The sequence below is a fragment of the Pan troglodytes genome, chromosome 5 (assembly GCF_028858775.2).
Source record: "Pan troglodytes isolate AG18354 chromosome 5, NHGRI_mPanTro3-v2.0_pri, whole genome shotgun sequence".
NCBI classification, from domain to species: domain Eukaryota; kingdom Metazoa; phylum Chordata; class Mammalia; order Primates; family Hominidae; genus Pan; species Pan troglodytes.
In genome coordinates this window covers 95,600,128-95,616,739 of record NC_072403.2, presented here as the reverse complement: position 1 = coordinate 95,616,739, position 16,612 = coordinate 95,600,128, and the positions used below count along the sequence as shown (strand labels likewise).

The 16,612-nt window shown below is 36.6% G+C and overlaps 1 protein-coding gene across 31 annotated transcripts in view; it reads left to right on the top strand.

Moving 5' to 3' along the window:
• Positions 1-16,612, top strand: part of SNAP91 (synaptosome associated protein 91) — a 157,725-nt gene that overhangs the window by 115,683 nt on the left and 25,430 nt on the right. For 12 of the 31 annotated variants that reach the window (XM_054686111.2, XM_054686099.2, XM_054686108.2 and 9 more), the window contains 8 exons: positions 126-233; positions 866-1,129; positions 1,348-1,425; positions 1,590-1,661; positions 2,069-2,152; positions 3,313-3,396; positions 12,251-12,385; positions 14,016-14,165. In XM_054686111.2, the coding sequence (XP_054542086.1) occupies positions 126-233; positions 866-1,129; positions 1,348-1,425; positions 1,590-1,661; positions 2,069-2,152; positions 3,313-3,396; positions 12,251-12,385; positions 14,016-14,165 (975 nt within the window). The remainder of the gene's footprint in view (positions 1-125; positions 234-865; positions 1,130-1,347; positions 1,426-1,589; positions 1,662-2,068; positions 2,153-3,312; positions 3,397-12,250; positions 12,386-14,015; positions 14,166-16,612) is intronic. The other 19 variants (XM_054686116.2, XM_054686114.2, XM_054686118.2 and 16 more) reach the window with 5 other exon arrangements.

The window sequence follows — 16,612 nt, the reverse complement described above, 5'->3', positions numbered from 1 at the left end:
AAATGCATTTTAAAAAATTCATGTTGTATAAGGGAGCCTTCTTCACAATTTAACTTGGTTCTTTTACTATATTTTCTTCTCTTTTTATTCTTTTAATTTCTGCTGTTTTAAAAACCGCACCCAAGATGCCTTTGCAGCTTCTCCTGGGGAGGCCCCTGCAGCATCCGAAGGGGCCGCCGCACCAGCTACCCCAACCCCTGTAGCAGCAGCACTTGATGCATGTTCAGGAAATGGTGGGTTTAAAGTCATTAGCCAGTCTGTTATTCTTCTGTCCTAATGTAAAACCCCCGTAGTTAGAAGAGGCCATATGTTTTTCTAATTTTACTTTCTTCTGAGTGTAAAGTATCATTCATCATAACTAAATAAATAATGCCAGCATTTAAAACATTAAGACAATGAAGTACATACTTATCAAAATTGACAATTTCTTAAGATTGACAATTTTTGTCAGTGCAAGTATGCTGTCTTAATGTTTTTTTTTCTAATGCTATATTGTACTCTTTTGTAACATTGAGTTCAAATATATTGGCATGTTTTAATGAATTTTCAAAGCTACCAGATTGACCAAATAAAGTGAAGATTTGAAGGATAGCAATCTCTGATCCTAGACTGTAGGTTAATCTTACGGCACTTTGCAAAATGCTTTAGTTTGCTAACTTGTGGTACCTACTAAGTTTTCCTTTTTCTTTAGAAAAACATCCTAATCACTAACCCCTGCCAGTAGAATAGTAGTTAAATCCAAGGAGCCTCACACCTAGCTAGTGTGTAAATATCTGTATAAGGTGTCTCTTGCCATAGTTATGATGCTGTCTCTTGTCTCTTTCCTTACTGATGCTGTGTGTGTCTCCACTTTCCTTTCCAAAAGACCCCTTTGCCCCGTCTGAAGGTAGTGCAGAGGCTGCACCTGAGCTGGACCTCTTTGCAATGAAGCCACCTGAGACCAGTGTTCCTGTAGTTACCCCTACAGCTAGCACAGCCCCTCCGGTTCCCGCAACTGCTCCTTCTCCTGCTCCTGCCGTTGCAGCTGCTGCTGCTGCCACTACTGCTGCCACCGCCGCTGCCACCACCACTACCACCACCTCCGCTGCCACCGCCACCACTGCTCCTCCTGCTCTAGATATCTTTGGTGGTAATTTTTTGTTATTGTTGTCGACCTCTTTCCGTCTAGTGGATTGAATTCTGATCCTTGAGATGTACTGCATGAAGACTGTATAATTAAATGGTTCTCTAGAAACCATTTGCTGCTTAATTCAGAGTTCTTCAAAGTGCTAATTCAGGACTGGGAAGTGATGCTGTGTCAGGCTTATTGTTCAAGTTGAGTAAAGGCATGTGTGTTCTTGGTCTTAGATTTATTTGAGTCCACTCCTGAAGTTGCTGCAGCGCCTAAGCCAGATGCTGCTCCTAGCATAGACCTGTTTAGTACAGGTAAAACCAAAGCAACCCTTTTTTTTCACTTTAGTTTCTTAGATGTTTTCCTGATTAAGCTCTTTGTACTCACCTGTGATAATGCATTTGTTAGATTTTTGACTTTGATTTCAGCTTTCTACTACTTACCTCTGCTTGGTTTTGGTTTGTTTCACTTTTGGAAGATGCTTTCTCCTCTCCACCACAAGGGGCCTCTCCTGTGCCTGAGAGTTCTCTCACTGCTGACCTCTTATCTGGTGAGTGCTTTGCCAAGGTCAGGACTTCAGAGATGTCTTGTGGAAGTAATGCATAGAGAGAAGGATATAACATGTGGGTTTTTCTTGAGTTCTTTTAAATTTAAAATGTACTTGAAAAGAAGAACTCACTCTTGGGACCATCATCAACCGTTGAGGGTTAATATTTCAAATTTAAGGCTAGTGAAAATTTTTTTCACACTGAAACCTCTGACCTCAAGGAGTCAATTTTATTTTGTTCTGGAGAGCGTGTGTTTTAAAATCCGTTTGCTTTTCCTTAACTGTTAAGATTGTCTACAGTCTTTCTGCCTGGAGTGAACCATGAAATCCAAAGATGCCATTTGTCAAGGCTCATGGTTTTCTTTTCCCTTGGGTGACATGCACTTTTTCCTGTTTGTGCTTCACTGCAGTGGATGCATTTGCAGCACCATCTCCTGCAACCACTGCCTCGCCAGCAAAGGTGGATTCTTCAGGTGTCATAGACCTTTTTGGGGGTGCGTATTTCTCCTCCATCAACACTTAAGGAATCTTTTTTTCTTCAGAATAATTTTTAGATCTATTTTATTATATTTCATCATTTTTTCTTTAGGCTATATAAAATTCTGTCTCTTAAATGTAAACTTAAGTTTTTAAGATCATTTTCATTTCTTCGTCATCATCATCTTCATTCTCATCATTTCATCATAACTTTCAGTGCATGACCTAACAAAACACATAATTTTTCACTTGGTGTTTTCAACTTTTTGTTCTTCATCCTAATGTAGAATTACCTGACTGGAATTTCCTTCAACTGTTCTTCCTTGGTGATCCTGATCTGTTGGCTAAATCAACATCTCTAAGTTCTTAAAAGCCAAATAAACATGACCTATTAATAGATAATTTAGAAATGAAAACAAGCCAGTTAAAACTGAAAGCATAAGTCTAGATGTTGTACATTATTCTGTAGGTTTATTTATAATGTTTTGCTATCCTTACAAAGAGTTAGAAGGATTGGAAAATGTGTTGCTGATTTAAATATATTTCCCTCTTCCTTTATGTGTTATCTGAGGGCAGGAAGATGTACTGAATTAGCTCTTGAGCTTAAATACTATCCTTAGAAAGCTTAACCCACATTGAGTACCTCCTGTACATTGAAGCATCATGGACATTCCATGATGTGTACATGAGGAATACAAAGATATTGCAGTGTCTGACATTTAGGGGCTCAAGACTTGTGTCAGATAAACACTAAACCTTGACATGTAGGTACAAATCATATTGCTGCTCCTTGAATTAAGTTTATTAATTTTTTAAACATTTAATAGAATTCTAAATGGAAAAATTCTGTTTTATTACCTTTAGGTAAAAAGTTTAAAACCTTGCTTCTGTTTTGACAGATGACAGGGTTTAGTCCAAAAATTTTATTCTTAGAAAAAAAAAAGAATTCCCTTAATCTTACAAAGAGGTATTACTTGTTAATATTTTAGAACTCTTTTTGAGAGAATAAACTGGTCAGAGCATAATTCAATTCATGTGATCATTTCACACACCCACAAAAGACAAGCTCACTGTACACTGTCATATCTCTGCATTTCTCTACATAATACTTAAATTACTTACTGTACTTACTTTTTACACTTTCTTACTTTTCCGCTGCACAATGGATAATGGATAGATGCGTTTGGAAGTAGTGCTTCTGAACCCCAACCTGCATCTCAGGCTGCTTCTAGTTCATCAGCATCGGCAGACCTACTAGCTGGTAATTAAATTAAAATGGTATTTTGTAGAAGTTAAATTTGGATATATTTTTATAAGTAACAATTATAAAAATTACATAAATTGCAGGGTGCATGTTTTCTTTTTCTTTCAAGACATAAAATTGAGGGAGGGGACAAGTATTGAAAAACTGACTGTTGGGTACTATGCTTATTACTTGGGTGACAGGATCAATCATACCCCAAACTTCAGCATCTCATAGTACACCCATGTAACAAATCTGTACTTGCCCCCCCAAATCTAAAACAAAATTGAAATTGTTTTTAAAAAATAATTTTAAAAGACATGAAATTGAAAATTCAGTCATTGTATGATAGAAGTTTGATTATTTCTCAGGGTCTTAAAGTTGCAGCTGTATACAAGCCACTTTTGTGGCTTCTTGTATGCTCCAAATCTGCCTTATTTTCAGCCAACATGTTTCCTTTAGATTATTTAAAAGGTAATGTGCTTATGTAACAATTTTTGTCTTGTAATGTCTATGCCCATCTTTTTTTAAAGGAAGTTGTGGGGAAATGTACCATGATGTTTGAAAATAGATTTTGTAATATATGAATCACTCCAGGAGAAACTGTTACAGACTCCTACCATTGGGTCAAAACTGCTATTACATAGACCACTGTTTTTGTTTTTTGTTTTTTGTTTTTTAACAAGCTGATCATTTTTCTATGTGAAAACTCATGGGGTGATCTCAGCTCAACAGGGTCATAGTGTGAAATAGATTGGTACAGTTTGCCTTGGATTACTGCTTGTGGCCCAAGTAGTATATATAGAATAAAAGGAAACAGTTCAAGGACTCAAAAATAGTAAAAGCCAAGTATTGGTCTTCCTTGGGAACAAGACAAAGTGTGTGCTTAGTGATAGCCTTGACCTAGAAATTATTATTTTCATAAGCAAAGCATTATGAAAGACCAGTTGCAAGACCACAGTAGTAAGTTTAAGTTCAGATTATTAGTCAAACTCACAAGACATTGTTGGCTTACCTTACTCTGATTTTACTTAGACGGGTACATAACAGGAAGCACAACAGTAGTTTCACAGCGGACTCAGTCACTCAGATGCAGCTTCTGAGGCCCCTCCACAGTCACCACAAGGGATGAATTTTGGTCCTAAGGTTGACAAGGGGCTGACGAGAGCATGGGTCACATCACCACTGGGAAGCTGCCATGCATGTCTGAAGTCTTGCATCTTAAATACCGTGCTAGTGCTAGCCATGTAGACCTTGATAAAGCATATGAATAGTTCCCTTTTTTAGTGTGGATATAGCCCATAAAATTACAAGTTATACAATAAACAATCCTGGCACCAGGTACAGCAAGCTGAGGAACATTTATTCTTGGATTAGTAGTGAGTAATGGCAGATGCTAAAGGACCCTCATCAGCCTTCAGAGTTGTAGGAAGTTTGAGTTGAGGTCAAATCTCTCCTCAGGAAGCTAAAGCAGGTAGTCGTAGCCCAGCTGTTAACCTTTCCTTCCATCAGTAATTCAGACTGACTATTTAACAGTCTTTCCCAGGGGCAATAGTTCTCTAGTGTCTTTCCCATCCTTTCCAGACTACTATGATGAAACATAACAGTCTTGCATGCTGAAACCACTCATACCAGTGACTACCACTAGGTATTTTCCTCAGCACTGAAGAACCAGGGCCCCACCATGATATTGCTGAGAACTTACGCTGAAAAGCTAGCATAAGAAATTTTAACTTACTTTTAATTTCCGTAGGGCTTAATTTTGGGGGCTAATTTTTCATACTTCCCTGTTTTCTTATAGAAAAATATTTCTCACCCTTGTTCAAGTATCAAAACATAAGGAAGTCATATTCTCACTAAAGAACATCATGGAATATTTGGAAGTTGCAGAGATGATAAGAGGCAGTACACTTAACACAAACCACAGCTGGTTACTTGGAGAAATAAACTGCTAGTTTGCCTGGCTTTTATCCAGGCCTAGATATTCTTATATCAGCTTCCAATTGGCTACAGAAACTTTCAAACTCTTACTAAACCAATAAACTTCATACACATTTTGGGGGTTCAGCAATAAGATTTTAACATGCCACAGAAATAGCATAGTTTTAATGGCTATTTGAGGGATCATGACCTTGTTAACTGTAAAATGAGATTAGTGATTACAAACATTTTGCTTTGAAGTTATAATTAAGATTAAAACGGCCCATAAAATCAAATGTTCTGGCCTTTCACAGAAGCCTATGAATTCTTTCTTTCTCTCCTGGGTATCCCATCCCCTGCCACAGATCTCAAATGGGAATTTGAAGCCTACCAGACAGGAGCCTGGCAGAGCGGTCAGCCACTGTTGACCACCTCCAGTGCTACACAGCCACATTGTCTACTCCAGGATCCTCCTCCATTGTGGCCTCTCTGTGTCCTCCAAGGCTAGAACCTGAGATACTGTGTTTCTCAAAGAGCCCAGGACACTAGAAACTGGAGCTGAAAGGCCTTTTCCTGTGGGAAAAGGGAGTGTTCCCATCCAATTCCAAGTTAGAAGTCAGTAACAGAGCCAAGAGATTTGACCTTGGGGGATGCAATAAGAATCTAAAAACACATCTAAAACAAGCCTGAAGGGGTTTGTCACCTGCTGCCAGGTGTAACTGCACATACCTGTGCCACAACTGCACAGCTTGGTATATGGACAGGTCCAGCAGGGGAAGTCTACAAAAAAAGTAAGTTAGTTCACTTTACAAAAAATAAAATTATTCAATTGTGTTGTCTATTCTGAAATCTTATTAAAATGGGGTAGAAAAGAGGAGAAAATCATCAATGAAAGTACCCAATGTCATCTACATAGGTTTCATTTACTGTACACTTTCCATTTCTTCTACTGCATCTTCTTGTGACTCTTTCAGTGATAGGCAAAGTTATATATTGTGTACACTTTCTTATTTCTCTCTTTTCTATTTAAATAAATTAATATTCAATGTAAATCAGTATAGATGAGTTTAATGTCTCATTTGCTTTCAAAACAGTTCTTGTAATTTAATGTATACATATGTCAGTGCCTGATTTATTTGGCACAATGTGAAATATTATTTCACCTTATATCCTGATATAAGGGGTTGGACACAGTGTCCCACAATCATAATCCCACCACTTTGGGAGGCCGAGATGGGCAGATCACTTGAAGTCAGGAGTTTGAGCCAGCCTGGCCAACATGGTGAAACCCTAATCTCTACTAAAAACAGAAAACAAAAATAAGCTAGCATAAGAAATTTTAACTTTTAATTTCCGTAGGGCTTAATTTTGGGGGCTAATTTTTCATACTTCCCTGTTTTCTTATAGAAAAATATTTCTCACTCTTGTTCAAGTATCAAAGCATAAGGAAGTCATATTCTCACTAAAGAACATCATGGAATATTAATATAATTCTATCCTGTGAACTAGGAGCAACTTTCCTAGCCAAAAACAAAAAAATGAAAAATGAAAAAAATTCTGCTAATAAACACAATATAAAACCACAGTCACATTTATGTATGTAACCTAGCTGACAATTGGCTGTTTCTGAGTTTTCACAATTCTTGTACATTTTTATTTAATGCATATTAAGTAGGACAGATATTTGGGGCACTGTGTGTAGTAATTTGCAGTGAAGCTTAGCATTTGTATTATAGTTGTGTCTGTGTTTATTTGGGGGGAGGGATCAGCTAAGTCCACAGTCTATTGAAACTAAGAAGATTTTTTTAAAAAAATAAATAAATGAGCCTAGTCATACATAGCAAGCCCGCAAATATGATCAGAATCAAAGAGAGAGAAGAGAGAAAAAGATTCTCTAGAATCCTGTGATTGTCTTTAGTAATAAAACTGTTTTGAGAAAGAATGAAAAAGAAAAATAATATGCAGACACTGTCATGGGAGGTTTAGACTGTTCAAAGGGAACCTTGGTCACTGGACTAAGGACTCTTACCCCATGCCTAAGATTAGATTTTTTTGAGTGAATACATTTACATGTGAATCATAAAGATAAGGCAATAAATATATGATATAATTAAATTTTAAAATGATTTTAGAGATTTTAAACTAAACATTAAGAACCATTTTAAAATTGAGGCGAAAGCTTTGTTAAAAATTGGTATCATTTTGAAACTTGAAAACAAAGACTAACTAGACAGTCTTGAAAATGAACCTATCTATCATAAAAACTATTCTTCTTTATTCAAATTCAGTTTTAGAGCTGTCAGATAATACCAATTCCAGAATTAAACAGCACTTGAAATGTTGCCTTAGTCTTCTTCTACCCCTTGAGTAAAAATTTTAAGGTGTTTGGTGCATGCAGTATAGTGAAATGATAAAAAATTCTGGAGAGGACAACTTCCAAAGAGGCCAGACTAGAAAAATCATTATCAAAATAATGAATAAAGGAAGGAATAATGGGGGTGGGGGGAAGCAGAGGGGAGAATCCATAGCAACAATGAGTAATTCTTTCCAAGCCATTGAGATTACTGGTAGGATACAGATATTATCCATATCTCAGGTAGCATCTGAATGAAAACTTGAAAGTTAAGTTTTTAAATAATAAAAGTAAATATTTCATACAGTGAAGAGTAAAGCTGTCACACTCTGCTCAAAATATACCAACTGAAAATACAGATGTTTGAAAGCTAGAGGCAGACTACTGGATGACAAAGGTAAAAATGGACTGTTAAGGAAGTTAGGTGTGTTGAGGAATATGCCTAACATCTGAGGTTGGCATCGAGCAGGACAACAATGTTTTTCCATCATAGACACAATTTTAGGGTGACTGCACTATAAATCTGTACTAGTATAAGAGAATTTCACATCCTATCTTTAATTGCAAAGACAGGGGACTATATGGTCCAGCCTATGAGGCCCTTTGTAGTTTTGCATTTGTTCTCTTAACCACATTAATTGCTTAAAATGAGCCACAGAAGTCCTTGAACTGAATTTAAAATACAAACATGCCCAGTGTGGCATTAAAAAGTAACAATTTCCTATAAAAGGTAAAAGTCTACAGAGGATCAATTCTATCATCCTGTGTGGAAGTGTCTTTAGCAGTAGTTTTAAAATTGCACTCTTGTGGCCGGGCACAGTGGCTCATGCCTATGTAATCCCAGCACTTTGTGAGGCCGAGGCGGGCAGATCACAAGGTCGGGAGATCGAGACCATCCTGGCCAACATGGTGAAACCCCATCTCTACTAAAAATACAAAAATTAGCTGGGTGTAGTGGCACACGCCTGTAATCCCAGCTACTTGGGAGGCTGAGGCAGGAGAATGGCTTGAACCCAGGAGGCAGAGATTGCAGTGAGCCAAGATGGCGCCATTGCACTCCAGCCTGATGACAGAGCGAGACTCCATCTCAAAAAGAAAAAAAAAAAAGAAAAAAAAATTGTACTCCTGCAACTGAAACAATATGATGTGTTAGATAGACTATGTAGACTATGACAGTCAGACTTGATATATCTGAATCAATAGAACTTCATTAAGAGTGTGGGCTACTCCCCTTTAGAATAACACATCCATAAGACTAATCATCTGTGATTAAAAAGCAGTGTATCAACAGATGGTTGAGTACCTGAAAACAGTTGGCTCTTCAGTTATAGTGTAGGACAGTTCAAATATGATTACAGGATGCAGAAAAGCCTTACTCTGTTTCCAATTCCATTCCATAGAGCACCTTTCTTTTTTTTTTTTTTTTTTTTTTTAAGAAACAAGGTCACCCTCTGTTGCATAGGCTGGAGGGCATTGGTGTGAACATAGCTCACTGCAGCCTTGAACTGATGAGCTAAAGCAATCCTCCCACTTCAGCCTCCTGAGCAGCTGGGACTGCAGGCACATGCCATCATGCCCCCTGGCTAATTTATATATATTGATATATATAGATAGATATATAAAAATGAGGTCTTGCTATATTGACCAAGCTGGTCTCAAACTCCTGGCTTCAAGTGATCCTTCTGCCACAGCCTCCCCAAATGCTGAGATTACTGGCATGAACCACCATACCCACCTAAACGTCTTTCTTAATGTAAATTAGAACCACATAGAAAGATTAGTTGTTTAGGTTTTCCTAGTAACTCTATTCCAGGGCCCTAAAACTTTTCAGTTAGTTACCAGGAGGAATTCCTCAAACTCCTCATGAATGACTGTAATGTTCCTGTTTAGTTCTTCATTATAGCAATTATTTTTTTGAGATAATCAGTTGGTCCTTTTATATCACTTAATAGCTGTTTAATTATTCTAGGCTTGTGAGGGCACTTACTTCATAAGAACCGAGTATAATGGGAAAAAGTCATCCTGCCAGATCTCGACAATTTTATAAATGTATGGGAAGGTTACCACTACAGCATTTTTTCTGGATGTGAGAAAGAGGCTGTGTGGTACAGTGGCAAAGAATCCAGACTCTGGAGAATTCCTGTTTGGAATCCTGGATCTGCCATTTGCTTTCATATGACCTTAGACAAATTATCTAACATCTCTGACCTCAGCTTTCTCATCTTTGAACCTCATGGGGTTGTTATAAGGATTAGATAAGCTAATGTGTGTTTTAGATTGAACCATTTAAAACTGCTGATTTTCTAGGATCAAAACAGTCAAATATCAGCCATTCGTGTCGTTCATAGGGTTCACCCTAAAAAAGGAAACCTAGAACAGTGCCTGGCACTTGGTGAGCCCTGGGCCAATGTTGGCTTACCTTTAATTTTCTTAGAGAAGGCACTATTTTTTTTTTTCAGTGAACAGCTTTATTTATTCACCTATAGATGTGATCTTAGCATAAAGTAGAAATAGCACTAAGCAGAGTGTCCTAGGTAAATGCACTCTTTTTCCTCTTTTTACTGAATCTTACCAGTGTGTTAACTTCTCTTTGAGTCATTTCTTCTAGCCATGAGATGACAGGAAGGAATCAGATAATCCTGAGGCCCTTTCCATCACTAATATGCTGTGATTCTAAAATAAATTGTCCTTTCCATGGCCAAGTTTTAAGAAGTCAAGAGTCAAGTTTTCTCCACATTCACCTATAGAAAGAGAATCACAACATAGAACAGTTGCCTAAATTTACCAGACAAATTCCAACTTGAGGTACGGGATAATGTTTTTTAAAAATCAACATTAATACAGCCACCAATCTTCCTAAAATAAAAATGGTCACATTCACAAAAATAATTACTTTTAACCTACCTTGGCTGGGCTAAGCTCTTACTGATTTAGAGAACGTCTTCTTCAGTAAAGAAAGTTATATGATACTTATGCCATTCAAATACTAAAATCACTTAAAGTAGCCATCGTGAACTGTAAAGATCATCTAATAAAAAACTTTTTTTCCAAATTAAAATTTTTTCATACACATGTGAGGAAAGCCTAAACCCACATCACTGTCAATTTCTAGGGATAACATAACTCAAACAGCATTGCCACCTGCTTTAGAAAATAGTAGATAATTTTAGTGGAAATCACTTTCAAAATTATAAATCGATTCTATGGAACGTAAACTTAAGGATGTTTTTTGAAACATTGTTTTTGCAAGCAGTTTGTGAAGAAGAGACAATGTGGCTGGATTTGAAAGGAATATATACTTAAACTTTATATAGGAATGACTTCTGGTAGTAATAAATTCTTTTATAATAGAATATCATCCAGTGTCTTGTTAAGAAATCACTTCCTTCAGAGGCTGTATATTTTTGTTCAGCAGCAATGCAGAGTGATCTCTGCTTCTGTTTCTGTCTGTTGATTGAGAGAAATGTTTTGCTTCCAGCCGTCAAATACTTAATCTGAGGTTGGATTACTTTACAGTAGTCTTTGATTTGTCCTCACCTTTTATATTCAAAAGTGTTCTTCATTTAATAAACATTAATTCAGTGTTTTAGGCACTGTGCAGGATATTAGTGGAAAAAACATGAAAAGAAGACACAGTTCCTGGCCTCAAAAAGCCATCTGGGGTTGGAGTCGGGGCAGTGGGGATAAATACATGTAATGAGAGTAGCAGGGGGCCATGTACCAGGTGCTGAGGATACTCGGCATGTATATGGGGATGTGGGTGGGGTGCAGCTGGTAGTGGGTAGCAGTGTGAGGGCAAGGAAGTCCTCCCAGAGCAGCCATCTGACACTGCGAGTGGCGGATCACAGCTGCAGCCTGCTTTGCTGCAGGGGCCAGTGAGTAGAGACAGAAGGACCTGATCACTATACGAAGGAATTCAAATTATATGAATTGAAAAATTATGGGAAGCTGATAGAAGATTTTGGAGAAGTAACTTTGTCAACATTTTCCACTTGGAAAGACCATTCTGGCTGCACTGTGAAGACTAGATTGGAGGAGATCTAGACTAGAGACAGGATGCCATCCCACTCCGTGACTGTTCATGAATCCAGAGAGCAGGGTTGCGGGGGCCTGCACTGGTGGTAACAGCAGTGGGGCTAGAACATGTATGATAGATGTTAAAGATTTGATATGAATTTTTATGATTTGTTTTGCATTTTATTATAATTTGCAGTAAACATTTTCTAGAAACCGGATATTATGATTTGAAGAAACATAAAATTTCAATGTAATGAGACTGTCTGAATTTTAAACCTAGTGATACCTTATTTGTTTATATACTCCATTGTAATAATAGATTTGCTTGCCATAGTTTCTCTTAATAAGGGTATACTTGTGTGCTATCTTATTTCTAATTAAATTAAATCTCTCAATGCATGTCAGATTTCAAAATATTATGCTTGAACAACTTTTCAGAAATGAGCTTCTCTGTTTCACTGACTGCTAATCAACATGCAATCAATTCCTTTTCAGTTTTCTATAACTTTTTAAATTCTGTTTTTATGGCCTTTACCCACCTTTATGTTATTTCTGCTTGTTTTTTTGGAACTTTTTTTTCAGGATTTGGGGGTTCTTTCATGGCGCCTTCCCCATCTCCAGTGACTCCAGCTCAGAATAACCTGCTACAGCCCAATTTTGAGGCAGCTTTTGGGACAACGCCTTCAACTTCCAGCAGCAGCTCCTTTGATCCATCAGGTGAGGCAGTGACTTTCAAACATTCTTTTCATGTGTCCTGGTAACAAAAAAAAGTACTACCTAAGGTTAGTATGCTATCAGGAAATTTACAACAAGCAAATATTGAGTGATAATTTGGTTTATAAAACGTTAATCTCATTCAGTAACTTAAATTAAAATTTATAGTACACATTGGTATCCATAAGAATAACCTGCAATCCTTTCTCTGTTTCTGTTTATTTTTAGCAGAAATCTAACTTAACCTGCACACCATCTATTTGCATGAGCTTACATGCACATGGTTTAGAGATGGTTAAAGAAAAACAGATACTTTGTACTAAATCTTTGTACAGTGTTTGAATATGTGAACACTCCCACTGCTGTTGCTTACATCCTCTGAAGCCTGCATGGCCCTCAGTTTTATGAAGTTGAGACACAAATAGTATTCTTTGCCTGCCTTTAACCTTTCATCACTGCTGTCATTTTGTTTGTATTCTCTTCCATTCTACTCTTCCCATGCTGGGTCCTTACTACAAATTTTCACTTGGTGAGTTTTTGGCAATTAAATGTGTTTCAGAAACACCCTAAATAAATCCTCTGCCTGACAATTTGGTTGCTTCTATTGCCAGTGCCTAGTTGAATGCTGTCATTTTTCACTTTAAAATTATTGTATAGTAGTTGTTATGGTAGATATGCATAGTTTTTTGATAAAATTTTACAACTACAAAGTTTTTGACATAGATAACATATTAGCAACATCTTATGCAATGCTATGTGTCTGCATTTTGAATGGACTTTATGTATTCTAGGAACTGAACAATTAGTAACTTATTTGGTGATCAGGAGCCATCAATGATGCATTTGATCCCTAATACTTAAAATAGTATTTAATTAACTTATGCCCTTAGAGTTACAACCAGAAATGATTGCTCTAATGAGTGAGAAAAAAATCAAAATTATTACTTTTGTAATGTGATCAACTTTTTCAGGTACCTATTACTAGATGCTGACTGTTAGATGTTATTTTGTTTTCTAATTTCGTAGGAAACCAAGAGATGCATTATTTTCTCATTTAAGAATTATTTTTAAGGTAAACATTTTAGGTTTTCAGAGTAAATTATTTAGATTTCACCATAAAGCACATAGGAAGTCTTTTCACTATTTTCTTGAATAAGAGCAACAATGGCAATATTGAATGCCTGTATAAAGCAAGCATTATAATAAACCCATGACATGTATCACCTAATTTAATGTTTACAACAAAGCCATGTATTGGTCATACTCTCCCCATTTACAGATGAGAAAACTAAAAAGCTCAGAGAGTAACTTTCTTAAAGTCATGTAGCCAGTGAGTCATGCAGCTGAATTGAAGCCCAGTTCTGGCTGTGAAGTCTGTGTTCATTCCTGTACATTATACAGATTTTTTTCCATCCTTGTTCATGTTCATTAGTATTTTCATACTTTATGAGTAGACATATGTTGACATGTTCTTCTTGGTGTTACAGTCATGAAAAGTGTGAATTACTTGCCTTCTTTTATAAGATTTTATATTCACTTGTTTCCATAGTATCAAAAGAGAGTTTTACTTTAATTTCGCATATGATCTTTTTTTGTTTTCAATTATTCTGAACCTAGTCTATTTGATTTCCAGTGTTTGATGGTCTAGGTGATCTTTTGATGCCAACCATGGCACCAGCTGGGCAGCCTGCACCTGTCTCAATGGTACCACCCAGTCCTGCAATGGCAGCCAGCAAAGCCCTTGGAAGTGATCTTGATTCATCTCTTGCCAGCTTAGTAGGCAGTGAGTAATCTAGTTTTTTTTTTTTTTAACTGAAGCATATGTGAATTGTTTTTTGTTTCTCTCTCTCTCTCTCTCATCTCATATGTTTTGTTTCTGGACTCTCTTATGGGTGAGTATGGCAGGGAGGGAATAGAAATACTTAGTGCTTTACCCAGTGCAGGTCCTTGGAAGGCAAACAGTTCCTATGCCATTGGCTCACGAGCAATACCCATGTCATTTTAGTCTAAATTATTAAAGGTATAATCAGGGAGCATATACAAGTATGAAACCAAGTGTATTATGTGTAAAAAGCACTTAACTTTCCATTTCATTTGGAAATAAGAACATAGGGTAACTTACATGAAGTATAGTATCTTTATAAATTGAGTATCCAACTGAGTTTCAGTCATTTGTTCAACAAATATTTATTGAATACCAAGCATTCTTCCAGGCTCTAGAGATAAACCAGTGAGCAAAACAGATAAAAATGTCTGTACTTATGGCACTTAGGAAGGGCAGACACAAACTTTAAAATAAATAAATTCTATAGTGTGATAGATCATAAGTTCCATGGAGAAAAAACACAACAGACAAAGGAGAGCTGGGAGTGCTACAGGGTAGGAGTTAGAGTAAGCCTCAACAAGAAGGTAAAATTTGAGCAAAGATTTTGAAGGGAAAGGGGTAAACTATGTGATGATCTAAAGAAGGACATCTGCAGGAAAATGAAATAGTCAGTGCAAAGGCTTTGAGGCAGAAGTTTGCCTGGCAGATTCAAGGGACATCCAGGAGATGAGTGGCTAGAGCTGAGTGGGTAAAGGAGAGAGTCCTAGGGAGGAGGGCAGCTATTATAAAGATCGACCTTTGCTCTTAATTCTGAATTTTGTATTCATGTGAATGGGTTTACCACTGTAGATACGTAATATTATTCAAGGTAGTATCAAAAGTTTAGCAAATCACAGATACAGACTTCTTTACCTGTGAATTTGCCTGTGGACATACATTTTGTTTTCCATTCCTTCCCTGTGATTTGAGCAACCATGAAAATACTTTTATGACACCCGGGCAGAGGTTATTTGAATATTTCCTCCTATACTAAAATTTCATCTCACAAAGTGACTTCTTTCTCTGCATACTATAATGTATCCCCTTTCAGAAATAAAGGACTTATGCCTCCAGCTGCTGAGAGTGCCACCAACACACAGCCCTCAGCTGTCAACCACCTTTGAGAATGATCCCAGCTGAAAGAAGCTAACCTGCTAGAGCAATAGCCAAACAATCTTGAAAAAGAAAAAATTTGAAGCAATCGTGTTTCCAATTTCAAAACTTCTACAAAGCTACAATAATCAGGACAAATGGTACTGGAATAAGGATAGACATAGAGACCAAAGGTATAGAATAAAGATCCCAGAAATAAACCCACGTATATAGTCAAATGATTTTTGACAAGGATACCAAGACCATTCAGTGAGGGAAAAGACATCCTTTTCAGGAGAAAAAAATTGGGGAAAGACTAAATAACTTCATGAAAAAGAATGAAATTTTACCCTTTACTTATACAAAAAAAAATTAATTCAAAGTAAGTCATACAACCAAATGTAAGAGCTAAATCTATGCAACTTTTAGAAGAAAACATAGGAGTAAATCTTTATGACCTGAGATTAGGTTATGTTTGGTTTCTTAGATATGACACCAGAAGTACAAGAAACAAAAGAAAAAATAGATAAATAGGAATATATCAAAATGTAATACTTTTGTGCAGTAGACAATACCATTAAGAAAGTGAAAGGACAAACCATAGAATGGGAGAAAATATTTGCAAATCATTTATCAGATAAGAGACTTGTACTCAGAATAAAGAACTCTAACAATTCAATAATGAAAACACAAATAATGCAATTTTTAAAATGGCAAAGAATTTATTTGAATAGACCTTTTGACCCAAACACCCTATATTCTCCAAAGAATATATGCAGATGGCCAATATGCACATGAAAAGATGCTCACCATTATTCATCAGTGAAATGCAAATCAAAACCAAATAAGATATCACTTTATACCCAATAGGATGGAAATAACTAAAAAGACATATAACCAGTATTGATGAGGATATGGAAAATTTGAAACCCACAGATATTGCTGGTAAAAATGTAACATGGTTTAGCTGCTATAGAAAGAAGTCTGATAGTTACTCAAAATGTTAAACATAGATTATCGTATGACTCAGCATTTCCACTCCTAGGTGTATGGAGTGGAAATGAAAATGTGTACGCACACAAAAACTTGTACATGAATGTTTATAGTATTGTTATTCATAATAACCAAAAAGTAGACCACCCTAATGTTCATCACTTGATGAATGGATAAAAAAAATGATATATCTACATAATGAAATATTATTTGGCAATAAAAAGAAATGAAGTACTGATACATGCTACAACTGGATTTACTGTGAAAACATGCCAAGTGAA